Source organism: Mobula hypostoma, chromosome 16, assembly GCF_963921235.1.
Source record: "Mobula hypostoma chromosome 16, sMobHyp1.1, whole genome shotgun sequence".
NCBI classification, from domain to species: Eukaryota; Metazoa; Chordata; class Chondrichthyes; order Myliobatiformes; family Myliobatidae; genus Mobula; species Mobula hypostoma.
In genome coordinates this window covers 18,097,808-18,125,275 of record NC_086112.1, presented here as the reverse complement: position 1 = coordinate 18,125,275, position 27,468 = coordinate 18,097,808, and the positions used below count along the sequence as shown (strand labels likewise).

The 27,468-nt window shown below is 42.2% G+C and overlaps 1 protein-coding gene across 1 annotated transcript in view; it reads left to right on the top strand.

Annotated features, from left to right (window-relative positions):
- st8sia4 (ST8 alpha-N-acetyl-neuraminide alpha-2,8-sialyltransferase 4) overlaps positions 1 to 27,468 on the top strand; it is a 93,176-nt gene that overhangs the window by 39,482 nt on the left and 26,226 nt on the right. The window contains exon 4 of the mRNA XM_063068601.1: positions 5,858 to 6,151. Coding sequence (XP_062924671.1) covers positions 5,858 to 6,151 — 294 coding nt within the window. The remainder of the gene's footprint in view (positions 1 to 5,857; positions 6,152 to 27,468) is intronic.

Here is a 27,468-nt window from a genome sequence, read left to right as displayed (position 1 = left end):
TTTCTGAATGGACAATGAACCCATCCATGATTACTATACTTAACGGAATTTACAGCATTTATTATGATGTATTGCAATGTAATGCTGCCGCAATTCAACAAATTTCATGGTATATGCCAATGATATTAAATCTAATTCTAGTTCTAATGTGTGCTGTGTAGTAAAATGAGTAACTTACTTCAGAATGGGACCTGCCTCCAATCTGCCAGGGGAACCGTAGCAATCTGCTAGAGCAGCTCAGTAGGTAGAGAAGTATCTATTGGAGAAAAGAATGAAGTTCCTCCTGCAGATTGTTCATTGCTCCAGATTCCAGCATCTGCAGTCTCGTGTGTCTCCAGCTCTCCAGCTGTAGCTTTAGCACGGCTTCTACAGTGGAGCAGAAGGAGGTTAGAACTTAGTTGTGGAATTGTTATGGATTATACAGAAGGGGTGCACGGTAGCATAGTGGTTAGAATTATGCTTTATAGTGCCAGTGATTAGTTATTGTGGTTCAATTCCCACTGCTGTCTGTAAAGAGTTTGTACATTCTCATTGTTAACTGCTGGGGTTTCCTCTGGGTGCTCTAGTTTTCTCCCACATTTCAAAGATGTACATGTTAGGATTAGTGAGTTGTGGGCATGCTATGTTTGTGCTAGGAGCCTGGCGACAGTTGTGGCTGCCCCAGCACCTCTTCAGATTGTGTCGGCTGTTGACGCAAACAACCCATTTCACTGTATGTTTTGATGTCCACGTGAGAAATAAAGCCAACCTTTTGCTTCTTCATGTTGGAGAGGGTTCTTGCTTGGCACCTTGCAGGTGTTCAACACTTGTCAGCTCCAGCCTGGATGCTGCTTGGGCGTTGCAACATGCAGCCACAGAATACTTCCTTTTTTAAAAGAGCCCTATTTTTTGACTATTTATTGAAGTGGTAATACCAGAAAATGCTAGAAATAGAGTCAACATTTCCGTAATTTTGTGAATTACGAAATGTTAGAGGCCAGGCCTATTTAAAGTCTTGGTGAAGGGTGAGGGTGTGGCGTGGAAAGACAAGGGGAATATCTGTAAGAGGATGTAGACCAGAACAGACCTACTGATGCAATTAGTGATGGTCGCAGATGAGAAAGGGAAAGGGTTGTGAAGTTGTGTTCATCAGAGTTGATCCGCCTGGGTAGAGAGGAGGCATACACTCAGTGTTGCAGCAGCGAGATGTAGACTTCTGCTGTTAACAATCTGAAATAAAAGGAAGTATAGGAAATGCCCAGCAGGTCAGACAGCATCTGAGCTTGATGACCCATCCTCAGAATTGGCCAGTTCTGCTGCAGACATGGTTATCTGAAATGCTTTAGGTTTTGTTTGAGTCATGTGAGAGAGGATGAAGTGGGAGTGTGCCAGGAAAACAAAACCACCGGGTCGCCTTTGCAGACTGAACAGAGGTAATTACCATACAGGGCACCCAATTTGCATTTGTTTTCTCTGATAATGAATGGGCACTCTGTTTCATCTGGAAGAGAGGTGAAGTGTATTGGACCAGGGTGCATTATTCATCAGGAACTTGCGTCATGTTCTCAGTATTATTTATTTACTTTTTTTTTCGTATTTCCAGTTTGTCTTCTTTTGTACATTGGTTGTTTGTCAGTCTTTGTGTGTAGATTTTCATTTATTCTATTGTATTTCTTTGTTCTTCTGTGAATTCCTTCAAGAAAATGACTCTCAGGGTTGTACAGTATATGGTGACATATACATACTTCGATAGTAAATGTACTTTGAACCTTGAGAACTTTGCAATGACAGCATTGTGACTGGTCTCCAGCTTTACCCATTTTCACGTAAGCCAGGGTGGAATTTTCCTCTGACCTTCACTGACTTCACTTCCTATTTAATGCTCCTTAAGAATGTGAACATACCAACCTATTGTCGGACTGGGTCATATGGCCATTTTGAGCTTGCTCCACCATTCAATAAGATCCAGTGATTTAAAGATTAGCTTTATTTGTCACATGTACATGGAAATATACAGTGAAATGTGTCGTATGCATCAAATCAAATCAGTGACGGATGTGCTGGACAGACCACAAGTGTTGCCGTGCTTCCAGCACCAAAGGAGCATGCCTGCAATTCGCTAACCATCACCATATGTCTTTAAAATGTGGGAGGAAGCAGGGGCACCAGCAGGAAGCTCCTGCAGTCACAGGGAAGTCATACTCACTCCTTATTGGCAGCACTGGGAACTGAACCCTAACCGGTGATTGCTACTGCTACAATAGTGTTCTGCTAACTACTACTGATCCTGGGTCTCAATTCCCATGAACAACAGTCTTCTATGGAGAATTAGGAAGATTTGTAATCCTTGGAATAAGCACTTCTATCCCTTTTCTTCACTTCTAAATCACTGTCCTTTTGTCTGAGACTCTGGCTCCCCAGCTGTGAACTATCCAGGTAGAATAGACAGCCTCTTGCATTCGTCTCTCTCCAAATCTTCGAGGTCCCAATCTCCTCATTTTTCTAAGCACGTATCACCAAACTTCCTCAGTCACTCATGAGCGGCTAGGTTGCCGAGCTCTGACCCGATTCATATTAATCGAAGGAATGCTTAATGCTTTCTGCAGCATGTGATTGTTTCTGCTGTTGAGTGTTGTGTCTTCGCTCATTTCAGATATGTCCAATGCTCTTCCTGGCTTCTGCACTTTCAGTAAACATGGTTCAGGTACCCAGTTTGTTGATGAAGGACTGAAAGGAATTCTTAGCCACAAGGTTACGGTTGTGATGAATTGCAAGGTGATGGTGCTGCTATTAGTTCATTGACACTAACTGAATTAGAGTGAGTAGAATTAGGTTTATTATCACTGAAATCTGTGCTTTTGCAACAAATTCAATGAATTATGTTATGAAATTTATTGTTTAGCAGCAGCATTATAGTATAATACATAACAATTACTTGGAAGTTACAATAATGTCAATAAAAAGTAGTGGATACGGCTCAGTCCATCATGGGAAAAGCCCTCCCCACCATTGAGCACATCTGCATGGAGCACTGTTACAGGAAAGAAGCATCCAGTATCAGGGACCCCCACCACCCAGGCCATCTTGTTGTTGCCATTAGGAAGATGGTACAGGAGCCTCAGTACCCACACCACCAGGTTCAGAAACAGTTATTACCACTCAACGGTCAGGCTCTTAAACCAGTAGGGATAACTTCCCTCAATTTCACTCATTCTAACTCTGAGCTGCCCCCATAACCTATGGGCTCACATTCAAGGATTCTTCATCTCATGTTCTCGATGTTTAATGTTTTTTTTAGGTACTATTATTTTGATTATTTTTGTATTTGCACATTTTGTTACCATTTGCACATGGGTTGTTGGTCCATCAGTGTGTGGTTTTTCATTGACTCTGTGATGTTATATCATTGGTACCAATGTGCACCACGATTTCCTCTGCGCACTCTCCCCCCAGTCTGAGACATCCCAGACCTTGGCACCTGGAAGGCAACATTCCATCCATGTGTCTCTTTCTCATCCTGTCTGCTCTGCTAGTTATGGAATCCCCTATCACTACTGCGCTCCTCTCCTTTTCCTCCCCTTCGGAGTCACAGAGCCAGATTCAGTGCTAGAGAATTGACAGCCATTGATTTTCTCTGCCAGCTCATCCCCTTTGCCCTCCCCAACAATATCCAAACCTGTTGAGGGGAACAGCCACGGGGGTACTCTGCACTGGCAACCTATCCCTTTTCCTGCTTCTGATGGTCACCCATTTACTTGTGTCCTGCACTTTGAGTATAACTACCTTCCTGGATGAGCAATGCCTATGCCTCACAAATGATGCAGAGTTCATCAAGTTCCAGCTCTATTCCTTAACACAGTCTCAAAGAAGCTGTAACGAGATGCACTTGCAGGTGTAGTCGTCCGGGACGCTGGAGGTCTTCCTGCCTTCTCACATCTAACAAGAGGAGCATTTCACCATTCTGGCTGGTATCCCCACTGCTCTAACCGTGCAATAAGAAAGAAAGAAAAGTTAAATGATAAAAAGCTACTGTGCCTACAGTCTCCACTTGTCCTTACCAAAGCCTCTTTGAGCCAAAGCCTGAGCTCCCCACTCTTAACACTTGCTCGCTCACACAATGGCTGCTCCACTTAAACCTAACTTCTTTTTATTGCACCTTGCCTAGTGTCTAATTATGCACATTCTAACATCTTCTCGGGTACTGTGGTGTACAGAATGTCTCGACTGCCCCGCTTGCTTCTTTTGAACTTACAACTTATTTCCTGCAATGACGTTACATTGGATACTTATGTTGAAGGTGTCATAGCTCATTGGTATGATTCTGTGGTTATGGCCTTGTTAGCTCTTTGCTTGAGGGTTGACTGTCCTCTAGCCATGGCTGCTATCTTGATGTTTATGTTCTGCAGACACCCCAGACATCTGTAGCCATATTTTTCACAAAGTAGAACATTTCAGATCTCAGGAGAACAATTAATTCACAATGCTGCAAAAGGGTGTGGACGTTGATTGCAAATTTCACTCAGCTGCACGAAATATACCAAATATACAAAAGGGTGTGCAAGCAGTGGCTGATAATCTCACACTAATTTAGTGCTCCTGAAGAGAATCATTAGTCTATAATGCCTCTACCAGGGAAGATGAGTTATCATGTAGACATTGATACAACCATGATAATAATGCAAACTTCACGGAATGATCGGCAAACTTTTATCTGCAAGAGTCAAAAATTATACTGCTAAGTTGTGGGAAAAGTGAAACCACTATCCCTGGTCTCTGCTGTGAGCTATGCCACTCTTCCTGCTTGAGTCTGAGCAAGAATATTCATAACATTGGTATCTTATTGGATTTCAAGACAAGTTTCTGATTTACACAGAAACTGTAATGTCAAGACAGTCTATTTTCAACCCTGGACCATTGATAAGCTACATCTATATCAGTTGGTACAACCTCCATCATTGGTTTTAACAAGTTCAGTCCATCCTTGTCTTCCATCCACTATCCACTTGAATTAATTGAAAATTCTTCTGCCTCTACCTTAACTAGCACTAGATATCATCCAGTCAGCTGTTGGTTTGGGTCCCTGAAAAGTGAGATAAAGCTGTTATCAGAACTTTCTTGTTGCTGTCGCAATCTATCTGCCGGTGAGGGAAAAGATCTCCTGATTTTCACTGATGAAGAATCTTGGCCAAAAGTGTAGACTGCTTATTCCCCTCCATAGACGCTGCCTGATTCGCTGAGCTCCTCCAGCATTTTGTGTTTGTTACTCCAGATTTTCACTAAGCAGTGAGAATGTCGGCGCAAGAACGTAGAACTGCAGTGGGATATGGGATAGGGCATGGGGAAATGGAACTAGCGTAGGTGGGCATCTTGGCTGGCAAGGACCAGTTGGGCCAAATGGCCTGTTTCTATGCTGTATGGCTGCACGCCTCCAGGTCTCTATGACTTGCTTCTTCTGATCACCTCGCCAAATGAGTGGCAGCTGACAAGTGGATCGTGAGAATGAGTCGGGAAAGTCGGGAACACTTCTATCTCTGTTCCAAGGCAGCTTTCCTTCATTGTGAAATGCTTTGAAAATCCCATTACAAAATTCAAGGGGCTAAGACCTATTGTTTTGGGTTCTGTTTCCTTTATCCAAGCAACTAGACATATCCAATGGCCAGACTAAATTACAGGAAAGTGGCAAAGTTTTATATGCAGAGATGGCTTTGATAGGTTACTGATAATGACACAGCATACAATAGAGCACATATGAAATAACATTGGTTGTTTGAGAAATTTTTCATCCTTTCCTTATGTGTAATTTATTTATCAGTTCTACTGATATTACTTGGGAATGAAATTCAATCACCAAGAAAACCAATTATTTTGTTTGTTGTAGGTGTAATCTTGCGCCCCTGTTGGAGTACGCTGATGATGTTGGACTCAAATCTGATTTTGTCACAATGAATCCATCAGTTGTGCAGAGAGCATTTGGAAGTCTTCAGAGTGAGACAGACAGAGAGAAATTTGTCAACAGGCTGGCATTATTGAATGACAGTGTTCTCTGGATCCCAGCGTTCATGGTTAAAGGAGGGGAAAAGCATGTCGAGTGTGTAAATCAGCTGATTCTGAAGAAGAGATTGAGCATACAGACAGCCTATCCATCCCTACGACTTATACATGCTGTCAGAGGGTACGTATCTCTCTATATCTTATCCCAGCTTAACGGTAAATCTTCAAACCTTAAAACAGATGGCCATTGATCAAGACTCTATGATTTGATCTTGAAATCTTAAACTCCTGTTGATATGATCTCACAAAAAAACTCAGTTAAAAAAAATGCTAGTACTTTCTAAAATTCCTTTCTACTTTAATGTAAATGAATTAGGGTCTTGGCCCGAAATGTTGACTGTTTACTCCCCTGCATAGACATTGCCTGACCTGCTGAGTTCCTCCAGCATTTAGTGTGTGTTTCTCAAGATTTCCAGCATCTGCAGAATCTCTTGTATTATAATCAAATACATTTGGATTAATGTGCAGTGGGATTAATTAATGTGTATATGGCTTGTCTGACTTTGTATATCACTCCCCTGTGACCATTCTAGGGTGTTTGGATCTCAAAGCTTCCTACCAAAATGAGACTTCTAAAAATCAGTGAGAAGAGTGGAGATCTAATTGTAAACTCTCATTATTTTGAGCAGTGTGCAAAAATTAATCTACTCTCTGTGCAACAGGAGTTCACAAAGGGCTCATGATTGATAACATAATTTAAACTTTCTGCACTCGAAATCTTTCACAGCCATAAAATCATTTATCAACTGAATTCCAAGACAGTAGAAGTGTAAGATTACTACTAAAAAGTTAATAGCCGTTCACCCCTCTGCCATCCATTTTGTCTGCTGACAGTCTGCTTCCATGAAGATATATTGGCAAGTAATGGACCTATATCTGTAAATAATTGTTGAGACTTAAAAATGTTTTATAAGCCATACACATCATCTGATTTTAAATAGCATATGAATCAGACTGCTGTATGGAGGATAATTAGTCAAGACACAAATAACAGGTTACATTTTGTACTTTGGAGTTAATTTCACGAACCCCACCCGGTGAGTGAGGCTCACATATTGCAGCTGAAGATCAAAAATTTGTTGGTATATTCAGTGACAAATGGTCTTGGAACATTTTGTTCTATGGCTCATAAAAAATCATAGGCATTTAGGTGAGATAAGTCTCTCTGTTTCTCATATTATTTTGTAGACTCAGCAGTGTTTTTTTTAAATCCGATATTTAAAAGGTCAATTTCACACTCTTTCAACTGATGAGCAGGTGTATTTCCCCTGATTTCCTTAAGTGTGTTGAAAGAAAATACTGCAGATGGACTAACCTTTCTTCTACTTCCTCGTCAACACGTTTTACTCCATGAAACTGCCGAGCAGGAATACGTTTTCATCATTTACGTCACTGTTTTTATACCACTGCTTTGGAAGTTAATAAAATCTGAGAACAAAAACTTAAACACGCTGGCTTCTTGTAAAACAATAAAACACTTAATGGGTAACAACAGTGAATCCATTAAGAGTGAAAATATATTCCTTTAGGGATAATGAGGTTAGTCAGCAGAATATACCTACTCTTTTAACTCATTATTTGTGAGGATGCATCTGCAGTTTTTATAAATGTGGAATTAATCGGTTGCAATAAAATGTTATCTACTGTAATTTCCCCACCAGCAGTAGCAGTGCAATCATTTGAGTTGAGCGTGATGTTCTCTTGAGGGTTATTCCCTTAATAGAGAATGCCTGTGCATGACTTTGTTTCACATGGAGAGGCTAATGCATGGGCATCCACCACGATGTTAGTGTGAAACACATATTTACTTATATAATCTTACTACAGGAAAGATATCAATAAGATTGAAAGAGTACGGAGAAAATTTACAAGGATGTTGCCAGGACCCGAAGACCTGAGTTATAGGGAAAGATTGAATAGGTTAGGACTTCACTCCCTGGAGAGAAGGAGAATGAGTAGAGATTTAATAGAGTTGTACAAAATTAAGAGAGGTGAAGATCGAGGGAATCCAAGAGGGTTTTTCCACAGGTTGGGTGAGACTAGAACTAGACGTCATAGGTGAAAGGTGAATTGATTAAGGGGAACATGAGGGGGAACTTCTTCATTCTGAGGGTGAGGGAGTTACCAGCAGAAGTGGTGGATAGTTTGGTTTTAGCATTTAAGAGAATTTTTGATCGGTACACGGTTGGGAAGTGTATGTAGGGCTATGAATCGGGTGTAGATCAATGGGACTCGGGAAAATAATAGCTCGGCGTGGACAAGTTAAGCCAAAGAGTCTGTTTCTATGCTGTGTTCCATAATCAATTACTGAAAATATTTAGTTTTTGTGAATGCCATTTTATTATCATTGTATACTGTATATTGCTGTAGTCAGCACTTGTTCTGACACTACAGATCGCGTTTTTGAGCATATTCAGATTGATTTTATTTGGTATGAAAACAGCTGGAAATCTCTATTTTTCATTCAAATTTGGAAAAATAAGTTTATTATCAATGTACATATTTGTGGTGTGGATGTTACTTGTTGTTTACTGAATGTTGTCCAGGTCTTGCTTCATGCATTTTCTAAGGAGTTGTGACTAGGTTTGAACACTGGGTGATCATTAGTGAACATCCCCACTTCTGACCTTACAGTGGCAGGTAGTTCATTGATGAAGAAGCTGTAGAGAGCTGGGTAGAGGGCATTTTGCCAGGGAACCTGAGGAAATTGCATTGGTGTTCTGGGGATGGGGTGATTAGCTTACAAATGTTGCCACCTTCGGCCTTTTATACAATGTCTTAACTGCTCCAACCGTAAGGAGAATTTCTCTCTTGAAGTCCAAGTCTTCAATGGAACACAAAGCAAAATCTCGATACAAGAGACTGCAAATGCAGAAAATCTGGAGCTTACCCTTTCTCTTTGTTCTCCCCCACCCTCATGACCTGCCCATCACCTACATCTTCCTTCCTCTGATTTCCCAAGTTTCCTTTACTCCATGATCTATCATCCTCCCGTCTTTTCCTTCTTCTTCAGCTCTTTGACTCTTCTTCAACCTCCCAGCTTCTCACATCATTCCCAATTCCAACCTGCACCCCCCTGCCCCATTATCTACCTTCCCAACTTACCTAGATTCACTTATCACCATCCAGTTTGTGCTCCTTCCCTCCCCCACCTTTTTATTCTGGTTTCTGCTCTTTTTCTTTCCAGTCCTGATAAAGGATCTTGGCCTGGAACATCAACTGCCCATTTCCCTCTCGAGATGCTGCCTAACTGGCTGTGGTCCTCCAGAATTTTGTGTGTTACTCCAAAGCAGAATGTTGTCTGGTCCTGTAGCCTCTACGGTATCAGGTGCTGTGATCCTTACTTTGATAGCCCACGGTGTGGATTGACTGCTACTTTGATGGAGAAAATCTCAGGATAAGCCGAGATAAATAATTCCTTCAACATTCTGGCTGTGGATCAGTGTGAATGCTTCAGGGTTTGTGTGTACTGCTCATGTCCCTTCTCGAACTGTGTTTGGAATAGGAATTGCGATTGTCTCCCTGACAAACACTACCAATCCACACCATCCTTTCAGTTATTTTTGTCTTGGCCCGTAACTAGAAACATTAGGGTCCCGTTCCTGCCTCTGCAAGCAGTGTTTCAGTCACAGCTAAAATATCATACTTACACATACACTACTGTGAAAAAGCACATGTATTTAGCTCAGGTGGCTAAGACTTTTGCACGGTCTTGTATTTGTCAACATGGAGTGGAGAGCGAGTAAATCTGGCGGGGGCCAAGGATGTCAGGAACAGTGAGGTTGGAGTGCTTCGGGAGGGATGTGGGACAGGTGGCAGAGAAGGAGTGCCGGGGCGTGGGGCGAAGTGGGTGCAGACACGCCCAGCCCTGAGACACCAGGCAAGGTCATTTGATTCCAAACTATTGGTTTATTGATCATTACAGAAAGTCCCTCTGATGCTTCCTCCTCTCCCTTCTCCCTTCCCCTTTTCCCAATCACATTTCCCCTCTCTAAGCACTCTTCCCACTCTCAGTCCACAATAGAAACCCATATCACAGTCGGGTTTATCATCACTCACATATGTTATGGAATTTGTTGTTTTGTTGTTGCAGCTGTACAGTGCAATACATAAAATTACTACAATACTGTGCAGGTCTTAGACACCCTAGCTATATATATGTGCCTAAGACTTTTGCACAATACTGTATCTATCAATACCTTCAGTTCATCTGCTCTGTTCACTGAACTCCGTGTATTTATTTATGTACCATTTAGCACAGCTAGAGACTACTTTTATGTTTATCTCCTAATCTTTGTTGGCTCTGCTTTCCAAGCTTAATTCACTGCCTTTCAGTTCACTAGTTTTGCTTTTCTCTTTCCAAATCAATACTCAGTTTCCTATCTATCTGGAAATGGAATTGGAATTGGTTTATTATTGTCACAGTTTACGGAGGTACAGTGAAAAGCTTGTCTTGCATACTGTTCACACAGATCAATTTATTACACAGCGCATTGAGAAAGCACAAGTAAAACGACAACAACAATATAGAATAAAGTGTAACATCTACAGCCTTCAACGGCATGACATGACATTTATTGGTCCAAATGATGTGCAAACTATGTGGTCTGTACAAGTTCCACTTTGCCCAGAAGTCATCCCGACTCCCGAAGAAAGTAAACCTTTCCTATCAGTACCATCTCTCTAGCTGTGAATTCATCTCCATTATCTTCCTTTTAATATGTAGACTAGAACTAGGGGTCATGGGTTAAAGGTGAATATTGAAAGGCTGAGATAGAGTGGACATGGAGAAGATGTTTCCTAAAGTGGGAGAATCTAGGACTAGAGGGCACCACCTCAGAATGGAAGAACAACCCTTTAGAACAGAGATACGGAGGAATTTCTTTGGCCAGAGGGTGGTGAATCTGTGGAATTCCTTGCCACAGATGGCCTACGCAGGCCAAGTCATTTGGTATATTTGAAGCAAAGGATGATAGGTTATTGATTAGTAAGAGTGTTGAAGGTTATGGGAAGAAGGCAGGAGAATGGGATTGAAAGGGATAACAAATTAGCCATGATTGAAAGGCAGAGCAGACTCAATAGCCAAATACTGTTCCTATGTCTTATGGTCAGAGTGGTCATCTACCTATGGAGCTAAAAGAGATGAGGGAGATCTTAAAAGGATTTTTTCTGTCTGTATTCTGCATCTTGTATCAAGTCACCTCTCATCCTCCTTTGCTGCAAAGAGAAAAGTCCCAGCTTACTCAACCTTTCATCATAAGATGTGCTCTGTAATCCAGGGAACACCTTTGTAAATCTCCTCTGCACCCTCTGTAAAGTTTCCATATCCTTCTACTATGAGACAAACAGAACTGAACAAGTGTGGTCTATCCAGAGTTTTATAGAGTTGGAACATTACCTCACAGCTCTTGAATTCAATCCCTGACTAACTATTGAAGGCCCACATGCCAAACACCATCTTAACCACTGTATCAATTTATGCGGCAACTTTGGTGGATTTCTGGAGTTGGACCTCTCTGTTCCTTCACACTGTTAAGAATCCTTTCATAAGGATTCTGACGTTAATCCAGCAATAACTAACCTTGAGACCTTGTTTACTTACTCTGTGAAATCTGTCCTTATAATCTCATCTCTTTTCCTATCTTTGTCATCGGTAGTAATAAACATAGGAAAGCACAATCTAACTAAGAGTCACTATGCGGCAATGCTATTTTATACTAAGGTGCAATCAAAATTACAGATTGTCGGAATCCTTTGTGAGAAGGAAGCAGATCAGATTCAGATTCAGGTTAATTTATCACATGTACATTGAAACTTACAGTGAAATGCTTTGTTTGTATTAACAACCAACACAACCAGAGGATGGGCGGGGAGCAGGTCGCGAGTGTCGCTGCACATCACAGCGCCAACGTGGCATGCCTGCACTATTCAGCAAAACACCACAGAACACAACAAAACTCAGCACAACTTGCAACAAATCAAGAGCAGCAAAGTAAGCCCCTTTCCTCCCACCCTCCAGGACACACAGACACACACACACACACACACACACAGTCCTCCAACTGTAGGACAGGCTTCCAGCCTCAAGTTTCCATCGGGCTTCAACTTTTGTTTTACCGATCAATCTTTCAGATCTGATCTCCAGTCATTGACCCCTGGACTAGCTGATAATGGGACCCCAAACTTCCAGACATGTCAATTGCCTGCACAGACTTCAAGCGCAGAGCAGACACCTGACCTCTAACTCCTCCTCATCCCCATCTCTAAACCCTAATCTGACCATTGAATTCCTCACATCCCTGTGCCTAAACCCTAACCTAACCTCTAGTTACCATCTCTGTCCCTAAAACCATCCTGACGAACTTAAACAACAAAGTATGAGCCATTATCACGAGGGAGACAGTATCTCGGTGCCATCTTGGAATAAATAATTAAAAATCTTCTTCATGAAGAGGGTCCACATGGATACAGATAGAAATCCATTTTCAACAGCACAGGAATAATACAAGCCATGCATTGTGTTCCATTTCCAAAACTTGGCTGTGTTGATTTCCAAGGAAACAGATTTCAGAAGTAGAGTGCATCGTGCTCTGCTGCTACCATATATATTTGGAATAAGTTGCAGAAGATATATTTCCTAGCAACATCCAAAGTAAAAAGAATTTCATCCAGCTTCTTCCACAGCTTCACAAGTATCTTGAAGGATACCAAGAAATGAAAGTTATGTGATGTATGCATTTTCAAATAGCATTCACAAATACTGAAGAAATCTGGCAAAAGATTACTGAAAAAAGGCATTAATTTTAGAATACATTTAATCTCTTATTATTAGATAACAGTTCAGCTTCTTGTAAGATTCAGCCACAATATGCAAACAACACAATAAAAAACACCCTGAGGGCTTAAAGTGGTTGTTGAAATCAAAAGCTTCTCCTTTGCTAGTTGTTAATTTACTGTTATTGATCTCAGTACTTGAAGTGAATGTAGAATAGAGCTGAAGTTGTTTGCTTCTTTGCCTTTGGCTCAAATGGACAAGCAACTTGTATAGAAGCATTAAAACAGTAAAACATTACAAAATTCCTGACAAGAGCTTTATCAAACAAGATCCGGTGCTCGGCCGCATAAAGAGATATTAGAACAAATGGCAATGGGCTCTTTATGGAATGTCTTTAAGGAGGAAGGAGAGGGGCGGTATTGTGACAGAAACATCCACAGTTTATGCATTGGGTAGCTATAAGCCAGAGCCAGTAATAGAAAGGAAATCAACGTGCCATATATTGGAAGAACACGGGGACTTTGAAAGGCTGACAGAGTTTATAGCCAAGATGCTGGAAATCCAGAGGAACGAACACAAAATGCCTGAGGAACTCAGCAGGACAGGCAGCATCTGTACCGAGGAAGGTACAGTCAGCATTTCAGGCTGAGACCCTTCATCAAGAGTCCCAAAGGCCGAGATATTTATCAGGAGCATTACGTAACTAGGATATTTATCAGGAGTTCTACAGATATTTACATTGTCACTTACTAGCATTGTCAATAATCCCTCCCATCTGTCCAACAATCTCTTTGACCCTCTACCATCGGGCAGGAGGACTGTAGTATTAGGACAAGGACTGTTAGGATGGGAAACAGCTTCTCCCCTAGCCCCTAAGACTGCTGAAGTCCCTGCTACCACCCAGGTCTCATTGTGTATGAAGTGCCAGTAACATCACACTGTTTGCTTCTCAACTTATGCATCTTATTATTTGTGGTAACGTTACCTGATGTGTTGTGTGTGGGGAACATGTGCTGCATTGTGCAACTTGTTGCGGAGGAACATTGCACCGTTTGGCAGTATACATGTATGTGGTTGATTGACTAACTTGAACTTGAGGTTGATTTTAGTGCAGAAGGCTGACGGGGACCTGGTCTGAGTGTATAAAAAGCCATGTGTTAAATGGGTGCAACAAAAGAGAAGGTGAGAAGTGGATTATTAGCCCTCAGTGTTTGTAGTTGTCAAAATTTTGAAGTTTCAGCAGCAGGTGAGCAGAACAAGATGAGAACTAGGTGATGGTGATAGGAGAGATTAGATGTAGATGGGGAAATTATCAAGGGCTCAGCTCTGAATTAAGCAAAGCAACAAAGCAGTGTACAAGCAAGTAATAACATCTTTTTGAACATCAGAAACATCTTTACAATTCATTTATGGGGTGGGTGGCATTTATTGAGAATCATTGATTGGCCTTGACTTGTTTCATTAGACCATAAGTTATGGGAGCAGAATTAAGCCATTTGGCCCATTGAGTCTGTTCTGCCATTTCTTCCTGGCTGATCGAGTTTTCCTCTCAGCCCCAATCTCCTGCCTTCTCCCCGTAATCCATCATGAATCTACTAACCTCTGCCTTAAATATACAAAAAGACAGCCTCCACAGCTGCCTGTGGCAGAGAATTCCACAGATTCACCAGTCTCTGGCTAAAGAAATTCCTCCTCATCTCCATTCTAAAAGGACAGCTCTCTATTCTGAGGCTGTGTCCTCTGGTCTTGGACTCTCCCACCATAGGAAATATTGTCCCCACATCCACTCTATCAAGGCCTTTCATCGTTCGATAAGTTTCAATGAGGTCATCCCTCATTCTTCTGAATTCCAGCGAATACAGGCCCAGTGCCATCAAATGCTCTTCATATGACAGTCCCTGGAATAATTTTCATGAATATCTTTTGAGCCATCTCCAGTTTCAGCACAGCCTTTCTAAGATAAGGGGCCCAAAACTGTTCATAATACCCCAAGTGAGGCCACACCAATGCTTTATAAAGTCTTTCCATTACATCCTTCCTTTTACGTTCTAGTCTTCTTGAAATGAATGCTAACATCTCATTTGCTTTCTTCACCACAGACTTAACCTGCAAATTAACCTTTAGGGAACAGGAACTCAAAGTCCCTTTGCATCTCATTGTTCTTGTATTTTCTCTCTGTTTAGAAAATAGTCATTCCTTTCATTTCTTCTACCAAAGTGTATGACCATACACTTCCCTGCCCTGTATTCTATCTGGCATTTCTTTGCCCATTCTTCTAAAATGTTTAAGTCATTCTGTGGATTTTCTACTTCCTCAAAAGTACTTGCCCCTTCACGTATCATCATATCATCTGCAGTTTTTCTTACTTTGTAGTTAGTTCAAGTACCAATGAAGGAATGGTAATATCTTGCAAAAGAATAATTGGACGACGGTGTTCCTTGTAAGTGATGGTCAATCCTGTTTGTGAACAGAGAAAAGAAGAACTGAGTTTCTTTTCACCGTGAAGCTCCACTGTTCCATTTGCTGTACCCAGGAAGACAAGTTCACCATTATAGGTGTTGTTTGCTGTCACATATCATTAAAATAGAATGTAGTTGAGATGCGCAGCATTAAGAGCTGTGGAGATGAGTGTTGAGATGCAGGAAATGGAAAGGATCCTTATCAACTGTGAAAGGGAAACCAAGATGATGAAAATGAAGACTTGTCAAAAGCACAAGTCTAAATCTGGACATGTGTGTTAGAGACAAGTAAACTATGAAAGTGGAGTAGTGCCTCTAAGCATAGTTGGGGGAGGAATACACAAGGTAATAGCAAGGCTCTATTTCAGTTGCCTTCTCAGAGACGTGGTTGAAGGAGGTTCAGTGTAGGGTGCTCTACATCCAAGGAAAGGTATCATATTGAAAAGACAGGCAGGTGAGTAAAGGGAGAGGGGTGATGGTAAAAAATGAAATGAAAAATGAATGGAAAAGATAAATCAATAACGAGGAGTGACATAGGATCAATAGAATCTTTATGGGTAGAGTGGAGGAACTAGAAAGGTAAAAAGACCCTGATGGAAGTTATGTTCAGTCCTTCCAATAGTAGTCAAGATGTGGGGTACAAAATACACTAAGAGGTAGGAAATGCATGTGAGAAAGGTAATATTACCGCAATCATGAGGGTCTTCACTATATGGGCAGTCAAGGAAAACCTGGCTGGTAGTGGACCACAAGCAAAGGAATTTGTGGAACGTCTGCATGGTGGCTTTTTAGAGCCCACTAGGGAATAAGCAGTTCTGCATTTGGCATTGCGTACTGAGGTATACTTGATCAGGGAGCTTGAGGTGAAGGAACCTTTCGGAGGCACTGAATGTAATAGGATCCACCATGCAGTTGGAGAGAGAAAAGATAAAACCTGATGGAGTGATGTTACATTTGAGTAAAAGTAACTACAGAGGTACGAGAGAGAAGCTGGCCAGAGTTGACTGGAAAGGGGCCATAGTTAAAAAAAAATGGTGGGACGGCAATGGTTGGAGTTTCTGGGAGTATTTCATGAGCCAGAGCAGAATTCCAACCAAAGGAAGAATAACCATATTAAGGGGAGGATGAAGCAAGCAGTGTTGAAAAGGGAAGTCCGGGACATATAAAAGAGAAAGCATGCAACATAGCTAAGATCAGTGGGAAGCTGGATGACTGTGAAGCAATGAAAAGACAATAGAGCCAACTAAAGAAGGCATGAGGGAGGAGAAGATGACATACTGGGAAACTAGCCAATAATATAGGATTCCATATGTTTTTTTAGATGCATAAAGGCTAAGATTGGGACAAGAGTCGACATTAAATCACTTGAAAACAATGCTCGAGAAGTAGCAATGGGGGACAGGGGTGGGGGAGATAAATAGGTATGTTCTGTCAGAAGGCACCAGTAACATGTCAGAAATTCAGTGGCCATTACTAAGGAGAGGGTATTGGGGAAGTTGTAAGGCCTTTTAAGGTGTATAAATCAGCTGGACTAATGGACTACACCCGAGAGTTCTGAAAGAGGTAGCTAAAAATATTGTGGAGGCATTAGTAATGATCTTTTAAGACTCACTGGACGTAAGAATAGTCCTAAGGAATTGGAAACTTGCAAATGTCTCACTGCTGTTTAACCATATAACCATATAACAATTACAGCACAGAGACAGGCCATCTCGGCCCTTCTAGTCCGTGCCAAACTCTTACTCTCACCTAGTCCCACCGACCTGCGCTCAGCCCATAATCCTCCATTCCTTTCCTGTTCATATAGCTGTCCGATTTAACTTTAAACGACAACATCGAACCTGCCTGAACCACTTCTACTGGAAGCTCGTTCCACACAGCTACCACTCTCTGAGTGAAGAAGTTCCCCCTCATGTTACCCCTAAACTTTTGCCCTTTAACTCTCAACTCATGTCCTCTTGTTTGAATCTCCCCCACTCTCAATGGAAAAAGCCTATCCACGTTAACTCTATCTATCCCCCTTATAATTTTAAATACCTCTATCAAGTCACCCCTCAACCTTCTACACTCCAAAGAATAAAGACCCAACTTGTTCAACCTTTCTCTGTAACTTAGGCGATGAAACCCAGGTAACATTCTAGTAAATCTTCTCTGTACTCTCTCTATTTTCTTGACATCTTTCCTATAATTCGGTGACCAAAACTGTACACGATACTCCAAATTTGGACTCACCAATGCCTTGTACAATTTCAACATTACATCCCAACTCCTGTACTCAATGCTCTGATTTATAAAGGCCAGCATACCAAAAGCTTTCTTCACCACCCTATCCACATGAGATTCCACCTTCAGGGAACTATGCACCATTATTCCTAGATCCATTTGTTCTACTGTATTCTTCAATGCCCTACCATTTACCATGCATGTCCTATTTTATTAGTCCTACCAAAATGTAGCACCTCACACTTTTCAGCATTAAACTCCATCTGCCATCTTTCAGCCCACTCTTCTAACTGGCCTAAATCTCTCTGCAAGCTTTGAAAACCTACTTCATTATCCACAACTCCACCTATCTTAGTATCATCTGCATACTTACTCATCCAATTTACCACCCCATCATCCAGATCATTAATGTATATGACAAACAACATTGGACCCAGTACAGATCCCTGAGGCACACCACTAGTCACCGGCCTCCAATCTGACAAACAGTTATCCACCACTACTCTCTGGCATCTCCCATCCAGCCACCGCTGAATCCATTTTACTACTTCAATATTAATACCGAACAATTGAACCTTCCTAACTAACCTTCCGTGTGGAACCTTGTCAAAGGCTTTACTGAAGTCCATATAGACAACATCCACTGCTTTACCCTCGTCAACTTTCCTAGTAACCGCTTCAAAAAATTCAATAAGATTTGTCAAACATGACCTTCCACACACAAATCCATGTTGACTGTTCCTAATCAGACACTGTCTATCCAGATAATTATATATACCATCTCTTAAGAATACTTTCCATCAATTTACCCACCACTGACGTCAAACTCACAGGCGGATAATTGCTAGGTTTACTCTTTTAACCCTTTTTAAACGATGGAACAACATGAGCAATACACCAATCCTCCGGCACCATCCCCATTTCTAATGACATTTGAAATGTTTCTGTCAGAGCCCATGCTATTTCCACACTAACTTCCCTCAAGGTCCTAGGGAATATCCTGTCAGGACCCAGAGACTTATTCACTTTTATATTCTTTAAAAGCTCCAGTAATTCCTCTTCTTTAATCATCATAGTTTCCATAACTTCCCTACCTGTTTCCCTTATCTTACATAATTCAATATCCTTCTCCTTAGTGAATACCGAAATAAAGAAATTGTTCAGAATTTCCCCCATCTCTTTTGGCTCCACACACGATTCTCTAAGGGACCAGTTTTATCCCTCACTATCCTTTTGCTATTAATATAACTGTAGCAATCCTTGGGATTTATTTTCACCTTGCTTGCCAAAGCAACCTCCTATCTTCTTTTAGCTTTTCTGATTTCTTTCGTAAGCTTCTTTTTACATTCTTTATATTCCTCCAGCACCTCATTTACTCCATGCTGCCTATATTTATTGTAGATATCTCTCTTTTTCTGAACCAAGTTTCCAATATCCCTTGAAAACCATGGCTCTCTCAAACTTTTAACCTTTCCTTTCAACCTAACAGGAACATAAAGATGCTGTACCCTCAAAATTTCACCTTTAAATGACCCCCATTTCTCTATTACATTCTTCCCATAAAACAAATTGTCCCAATCCACTCCTTCTAAATCCTTTTGCATCTCCTCAAAGTTAGCCTTTCTCCAATCAAAAATTTCAACCCTGGGTCCAGACGTATCCTTCTCTATAATTATATTGAAACTAATAGCATTGTGATCACTGGACCCGAAGTGCTTCCCAACACAAACCTCCGTCACCTGACCTATCTCATTCCCTAACAGGAGATCCAACACTGCCCCTTCTCTAGTTGGTACCTCTATGTATTGCTGCAAAAAACTATCCTGCTCACATTTTACAAGCTCCAAACCATCCAGCCCTTTTACAGTATGGACTTCCCAGTCTATGTCTGGAAAATTAAAATCTCCCACAAGAAGGGGAGAGGGAAGGGAGGGAGGCAAAATAGAAGACACCAGTTCGTCTGGCCTAGGTGGTTGGTGAGATTTCAGAGTCCACTATTAAGGATGAAATTTCAGAGTACTTGTAAGGATAGAATATTGGCTAACTGACAGAAGTCAGCAAGTGGAAATAAAGGGGGCCTTTTTAGGACGGCTGCAGGTGACTAGTGGAGTTTCAAAGGCATTAGTATTAGGACGGCAACTTTTCATTTCATACATAAGTGATCTGGATGAAGGAATGTTGACATCATGGTCAAGTTTGCAGATGATACCAAGATTGATGTAGGATCAAGTAGTGTTGCAGAGTCAGGGGGTGTGCTGAAAGATGTGGGCAGGTTGGGAGAGTGGGTTAAAAAGTGATAGATGGAGTACTGTGTAGGGATGTATGGTGATGTGTATTTTGGTAGGAAGAATAAAGGTGTAGACTATTTTTAAACAGTGACAAAAACTTAGAAATCAGTGGTGCAAAGGTCTTGCAAGTCCTATTTCAGGATTCCCATCAAGTTAGCTTGCAGGTTGAGTAGATAGTAAAGAAGGCAAATGTAATTTCAAGGGGTCCAGAAGATAAAAGCAAAGATGTACTTGAGGTTTCATGAGGCATGGTCAAATAGCATTTAGAATATTATGAGCAATTTTGGGCCCCATACCTAAGAGAAGGTGTGCTGGCCCTGGAGAGGGTCCAGAGGAAGTTCAAGAGAATGATCCCAAGAATGAGGAGTGTTTAATGTCTCTGGCCCTGTACTCAATAGAGATCAAAAAGATGAGATGGGACTCATTGAGGCCTGCTGGGTGTTGAAAAGCCTGAACAGAGCAGACATGGAGAGTACGTTTATCATTTGTAGGAGAGTCTAGGATCCGAGCGCACACCCTCAGAATAAAAGGACATCCCTTTAAAACTAGTGAAGAGGAATTCCTTCAGCCAGGTGGTGATAAGTCTGCAGAATTTATTGCCACAGAGGGATGTGGAGGTCAAGTCATTGTGTGTATATAAGGCAAAGAATGATAGGTTCTTGATAGTTAAGGTAATGGGAAGAAGATGGGAGAATGGAGTTAGAAGTAATCAATTATGATGGAATGACAGAGCAGATTGGATGGGCCGAATGCCCTAATTCTGCCCCTATTTCTTATGGTGAAGGTCTTTTTATTAAGTGCTAACCAATTTTCTGAAGCTTTGATAGGGAAGTTGAATTAATGATGAACCATATGAAAGTGAGAGCAGCATTGAAGTTTGTCAGAAAACTTCCTAATTTAAGGGGAGTAGGAAGTGGTACCTACACCGTCATCAATGTTCATGAAAGGGGAGAGAAAGGGACTTTAATAAGACTGAATTATGGACTTTTCTGCGCATTGCTCTTGATTATCACTTTTTAGAGGAAGTGAGTAGCAAAAGAGAAATTGTTTCATATGAGGTCAGATTAGAGAGAAGATTAGTTTGAAATGTCACATGCATTTCCAGACATCGAAACATACAGTGAAATTAGTCGTTCTACGTCAATGGTTAACACAGTCGGAGGCTGTGCTAGGGGCAGCCCACGAGTGTCACTATGCTTCTGGTGCAAACATAGCATGCCCACAACTTATTAACCCTTACGTCTTTGTAATGTTGGAGGAAACTGGAACACACAGTGGAAACCTCACAAACGCAGGGAGAACATACAAACCCTTTACAGGCAGCGACAGGAACTGAATCCACAACTGCTGGGGCTGCTGCTGACCGCTACGCCACCATGCCATCCTGTTCAGCCAGGCAAAGAACGGTAGTTGTGGAAGGGGACTTCCTGGACCTCTGTTAAAGGAAGAAATGAAGATCTCTTGTGTCAGTATCACGTGGTTGGAGCAATTAGACTTCCATTGGTGAAAAGGGGCCATAAAACAGTAAATGGTTAATATGGTGACAAACATCGGAAATGTCGCGTTTTTGGGAAGGTGGTAATGCAAGGCCAGCAGCCGTTGGGAAATGATGGCTAGATGTTCATTGCTTGGGGAAATGTTCACAGGAGGTATGAGGAGGTGGTATTCAACCTCAAGTTGAGGTCAGCCCACTGAATAGCAACCTCTGTCAGCAGGTACGACAGCAATGTCTTGAGTAAAGGAAGTATTGAATGTTCAGAGGAAACAGATTAGAATCAGTAAAAACAGTGAAAAACCTCTGCATCTGGAACTAAAGATCATAGGTTAAGGGTGAAAGGTGAAATGTTTATGGGGGAAACTTCTTCACTCAGAGGGTGGTGAGAGTGTGAAATGAAGTGGTGGATATGGGTTCGATTTCAACATTTAAGAGAAGTTTGGATAAGTACATGGATGGGAGAGGTATCAAGGGCTTACGATCCAGGTTGATGGTACTTGGCAGAGTCATAGTTTAGCACAGACTGGATGAGCTGGAGGGGATGTTTCTGTACAGTAGTGCTCTATGAGTAAATGAAATTTTTTTTTAAAAATCAGGCACTGTCACGAACACAAGAAACCCTGCAGATGCTGGAAATCTAGAGCAACACACATAAAATGCTGGAAGATCTCTGCAAGTCAGGAAATGTCTTGCCAGCAATTAGCCATGAATGGATCTGGAGGGAATAGTAGGAGAGAGTGGCCCTGTTGGGATGGGAATTGGAATTCTGGACATGCTGGGTGGTGGATTGAAATTTGGGGATAGTACACTGACTAAAGAAACAGGCACAGAGGGAAACAGAGATCAGTATCATGCTGGGTTCAGAACCCATTGGGATGAGGTTGTAGGGGTTAGAGCTGAGGCCACTGCTAAGGACTCATCACTCCGGACCTAAGAGATGAAGATCAGAAGTGGTGATGAAAACGCAGAATGGGGTGAATCTGGGGGGTAGAAATAAGGTCAGAGGAAAGAGAATGGGGGTACAGAAGATCAGGAGAAGTATTTTAGTTCAAAGCTGAAAATATTGCTGTCTTTGGCACTACATTTTTTTCACCATCCATGAGCTGTAGTGTGGGATGATGTGGAACTTTGGACTAAGAAACTTTGCAAAGGATAGTTGGTGGTGCTAGAGAGAGGTTAATATTGTGCTTGGCATTAAGCTTGGATCCCTGGATGTAAACAGAAATGCTAAGTATCTTAAAAGTAGCTGTAACTATCAGAGAATCAGAAATGTGAAGGTTGGAATTTTAATAAGAGGTCATGTAGATTTTCAGATGACACAAAACATGAGGGTGTAGCAGACCTGGAGGAAGAAAGGATTATAGACAGTTTGGTGCATGGGTGGATAAATGGCAAATATCAGTTAATGTTGTGAAACATTTTGGTGGGAGGAATGAGAAGAGGTAACCAGAATGAATGTTTCTAGAAGAGGCTCACAAGAATAGAGAGATCTCTGTGTATATCTGGCAGGACAGGTTGAGAAAATGATGAAGTTAAAAGGGATATATAACTGGAGACATGGAATACAAGAGCAGAAAAGTATACTGAATCATTATAAAATTTGTGGTTGGGCCACAACTAGCGATTTCTAAAAGTAAAGTAAATTTATTATCGAAGTAGGTACAGTACTGTGCAAAGATCTTAGACACATAAGTGTAGCTAGGGTGCCTAAGGCTTTTGCACAGTTCTGTATTTGTCAACATGGAGTGGAAAGCCAGTTTGTAAATCTGGTGGGAGCAAAGGATCAATGATTCAATGGTTCAACTTTTAACATCAAAGAATGTTGCAGTATACAACCTGAAATTCTTGCTCTTCACAGACATCCGCAAAACAGGAAAAAAAAAACCAAAGAATGAAGGGCAGAAACATCAGAACCCCAAAGCTTCTCTCCCACCTCTCATGCACAAGCAACAGCAAAAGGCATTGGGCCTCCCTCCACTTGCACCAGCAAAAGCACCAACTCCCCCTCCCCCCACCATGCAAGTAACAACAAAGCCCGCAAAGAGAGACCTTGAGCTAGCCCATCCCAACACTTTGGTATCTCAGACAGGCTTTCTCTCGCTAGTGAAGGCGATAGAGGTCGCTCCTGCATCTACGAGAGCAGGAGACCAGCAGCTCACTGTTCTGATGTTGCAATGTTCAATGCTGCTTTGCCGAGGATCGACAGGCGCTCACTCACATCCAAAAGAGAGAGAAGATAGCTGGAGTGCAGGGGCCTTCCTCTGACAGCAGTGCACACCTCCTGTTGTCTTGATGTTTTGATGTTTCAGTATCCCGTGACACTTCACTTGGTGACATCGGTGAGGAACCGAGTTGTCCACGGGCCCGCACCTGGAAGGAGCACATCTTCCAGGCCGACGTCTGGAGATTTTGACACGTCGGTCCACATGGCGAGTCTGGGAATGAGAACCAACCGCTGGTGGTGAACTGTAATTTGAGATGCAGCTGTAGGTCACAGACTCCGTTAGGACCCCAGCAACCGTGAAAAGAAAAGAAAGACATGAGAAAGGGAGAATAAGCTGTCTCGCAGATGAACTGGAAGCAGTTGCCTAGGTCCGCAAAAACTTCTGGTGCCGTCTTGGGAATGGCGAAGGTGGAGTTCCATGAGAGGGGTGTGGGACAGGTGGCAGAGGAGGAGTGCCAGGGGTCAAGGATGGTGCAGACACACCCACCCCTGAGACACCAGGCAACATCATTTGATTATAAACAATTGGTTTCAATCAGCTTTCCGCTCTCCCCTCTCCCTTCCCCTTTTCCGAACCATGATTCCCCTCTCCCTGCCCCTTTCCCATTCTCAGTCCACAATACAGACCCATATCAGAATCAGAATCAGGTTTATCAGCACTCACATATGTTATGAAATTTGTCTTTTTTGCTGCAGCAGCAGTACAGTGTAATACATAAAATTACTACAGTACTGTGCAGAAGTCTTAGGCACCCTAGCACGTTCGTTCTCTCTCTCTCTCTCTCTCTCTCTCTCTCTCTCTCTCTCTCTCTCACTCTCTCTCTCTCTCCCCCCCCCAAAATAAGACAATCTGTGTATATACAATAAATAAATCAATAGATAATACTGTGAACATGACTTGTCGAGTCCTTGAAAGTGAATCTGTAGGTTGTGGAATCAGATCAATGTTGAGGTGGGTGAAATTATCCACACTAGTTCAGCAGCCTGTTGGTTGAAGGGCGTTAACTGTTTCTAAGACTTCTGTTTGCCGCTCCTTAGGACAAATGAGGAAGCTTCAGAGAGGGTAAAGAAGTGTGTATGAACAAGCGAAACAGAAACAGAGAAAGCTGCAAAGTGATCCTAGAGAGGCATTTAAAGTCGTGAGGTATAAAGACAAAGAGGATGGACAGATAGGGCTGTCATTGTTTGAGGGGTGAAGAATCAAGAACATTTAGCAAGGGTAACTGACAATTAAGTTGACAATTTACACAGGCAGTGGTTCTGATTTGGAGAACACTGGCGGGGGGGGTCAAAGTGCAGGCTGTCCAGTTCAAGTGGTCAGAAGTGAGCTGGATCGGCTCCTGAAAGGAATGAGCTCACTTGTGCTGTGGGGAATGGAGTTAGCTGGACGCAGTACAGATGGAATGAGCCGATGGTGTCTTAGTTGTGATTCCATGATTCAACACCCTGGTCGCTGAGCTGTTACTGCTAGAAAACATTTGGAGGAAAATAAGAAATTCTCTAACTGGCAAATAATGATTTCAGCTTATCACAAATGTATGGCCTATCGATATAAGGGGTTACAGATTGGGGAAATAGAAGCAGGCTCTTTCCACTGAGGTTGGTTGAGACAAGAACCAGAGGTGGTAGGTTAAAGGTGAAAGGTGAGAATGTTGCAAGAGGTGCTTATTGGTTCACTGAGCCATAATAGCAGCCTAAATGCCTGTTATTTTTTGCATAATCATTTCACTGAACATTAATTCATGATAGTCCTGCTTTTACCTCATAGATACTCAGTGGACGCTTTATTAGATACCTCTTGTACCTGATAAAGTGGCCACTGAGTGTATGTTATCATGGTCTTCTTCTGCTGTTGCCCATCCACATCAATAGACAATAGGTGCAGAAGTAGACCATTCGGCCCTTCGAGCCTGCACCGCCATTCTGAGATCATGGCTGATCATCTACTATCAATACCCGGTTCCTGCCTTGTCCCCATATCCCTTGATTCCCCTATCCATAAGATACCTATCTAGCTCCTTCTTGAAAGCATCCAGAGAATTGGCCTCTACTGCCTTCTGAGGCAGCGCGTTCCACACCTCCACAACTCTCTGGGAGAAGAAGTTCCTCCTCAACTTTGTCCTAAATGACCTACCCCTTATTCTTAAACCATGCCCTCTGGTACTGGACTCTCCCAGCATCTGGAACATATTTCCTGCCTCTTATCTTGTCCAATCCCTTAATAATCTTATATGTCTCAATCAGATCCCCCCTCAATCTCCTTAATTCCAGCATGTACAAGCCCAGTCTCTCTAACCTCTCTGCGTAAGACAGTCCAGACATCCCAGGAATTAACCTAGTGAACCTACGCTGCACCTCCTCCACAGCCAGAATGTCCTTCCTTAACCCTGGAGACCAAAACTGCACACAATACTCCAGGTGTGGTCTCACCAGGGCCCTGTACAAATGCAAAAGGATTTCCTTGCTCTTGTACTCAATTCCCTTTGTAATAAAGGGCAACATTCTATTAGCCTTCTTCACTGCCTGCTGCACTTGCTCATTCACCTTCAGAGACTGATGAACAAGTACTCCTAGATCTCTTTGTATTTCTCCCTTACCTAACTCTACACAGTTCAGATAATAATCAGCCTTCCTGTTCTTGCTCCCAAAGTGAATAACCTCGCACTTATTCACATTAAACACCATCTGCCAAGTTTCTGCCCACTCACCCAGCCTATCCAAGTCACCTTGAATTCTCCTAACATCCTCATCACATGTCACACTGCCACCCAGCTTAGTATCATCAGCAAACTTGCTGATGTTATTCACAATGCCTTCCTCTAAATCATTGACGTAAATCGTAAACAGCTGTGGTCCCAATACCGAGCCCTGTAGCACCCCACTAGTCACCACCTGCCATTCCGAGAAACACCCATTCACTGCTACCCTTTGCTTTCTATCTGCCAACCAGTTTTCTATCCATGTCAATATCCTCCCCCCAATGCCATGAGCTCTGATTTTACCCACCAATCTCCTATGTGGTACCTTATCGAATGCCTTCTGAAAGTCAAGGTACCCCACATCCACTGGATCTCCCGCGTCTATCTTCCTGGTTACATCCTTGAAAACCTCCAATAGATTAGTCAAGCATGATTTGCCCTTGGTAAATCCATGCTGGCTTGGCCCTATCAAGATATGCCGCTATTTCATCTTTAATAATGAACTTTAGCATCTTCCCCACTACTGATGTTAGGCTAACAGGGCGATAGTTCTCTGTTTTCTCTCTCCCTCCTTTCTTAAAAAGTGGGACAACATTAGCCATTCGCCAATCCTCAGGAACTGATCCTGAATCTAAGGAACATCGGAAAATGATCACCAATGCATCTGCAATTTCCAGAGCCACCTCCTTTAGTACCCTAGGATGCAGACCATCTGGACCTGGGGATTTGTTAGCCTTCAGTTCCGTCAGTCTGCTCATCACCGTTTCCTTCCTAATGTCAATCTGTTTCAGTTCCTCTGTTACCCTACGTCCTTGGCCCATCCGTACATCTGGGAGATTGCTCGTGTCTTCCCTAGTGAAGACAGATCCAAAGTACTTAGTAAATTCGTCTGCCATTTCTCTGTTTCCCATAACAATTTCTCCCAATTCATTCTTCAAGGGCCCAACATTGTTCTTAACTATCTTCCTTCTCTTCACATACCTAAAAAAACTTTTGCTAACACATCAAGGTTCGACGTGTTGTGGTGTTCATTGATGGTCTTCTGCACACCACTGTTGTAATGCATGGTCATTTGAGTTACTGTCACCTTCCTCTCAGCTTGAACCAGTCTGGCCATTCTCAGCTGATCTCACTCATTAGCAAGGCATTTTCACCCACAGAACTGCTGCCCACCGGGTGTATTTTTGTTTTTCACTCCATTCTCTGTAAACTCCAGAGGCTGTTACGTGTGAAAATCGCAAGCGATCAGCACTTTCTGATATACTCGAACCACCA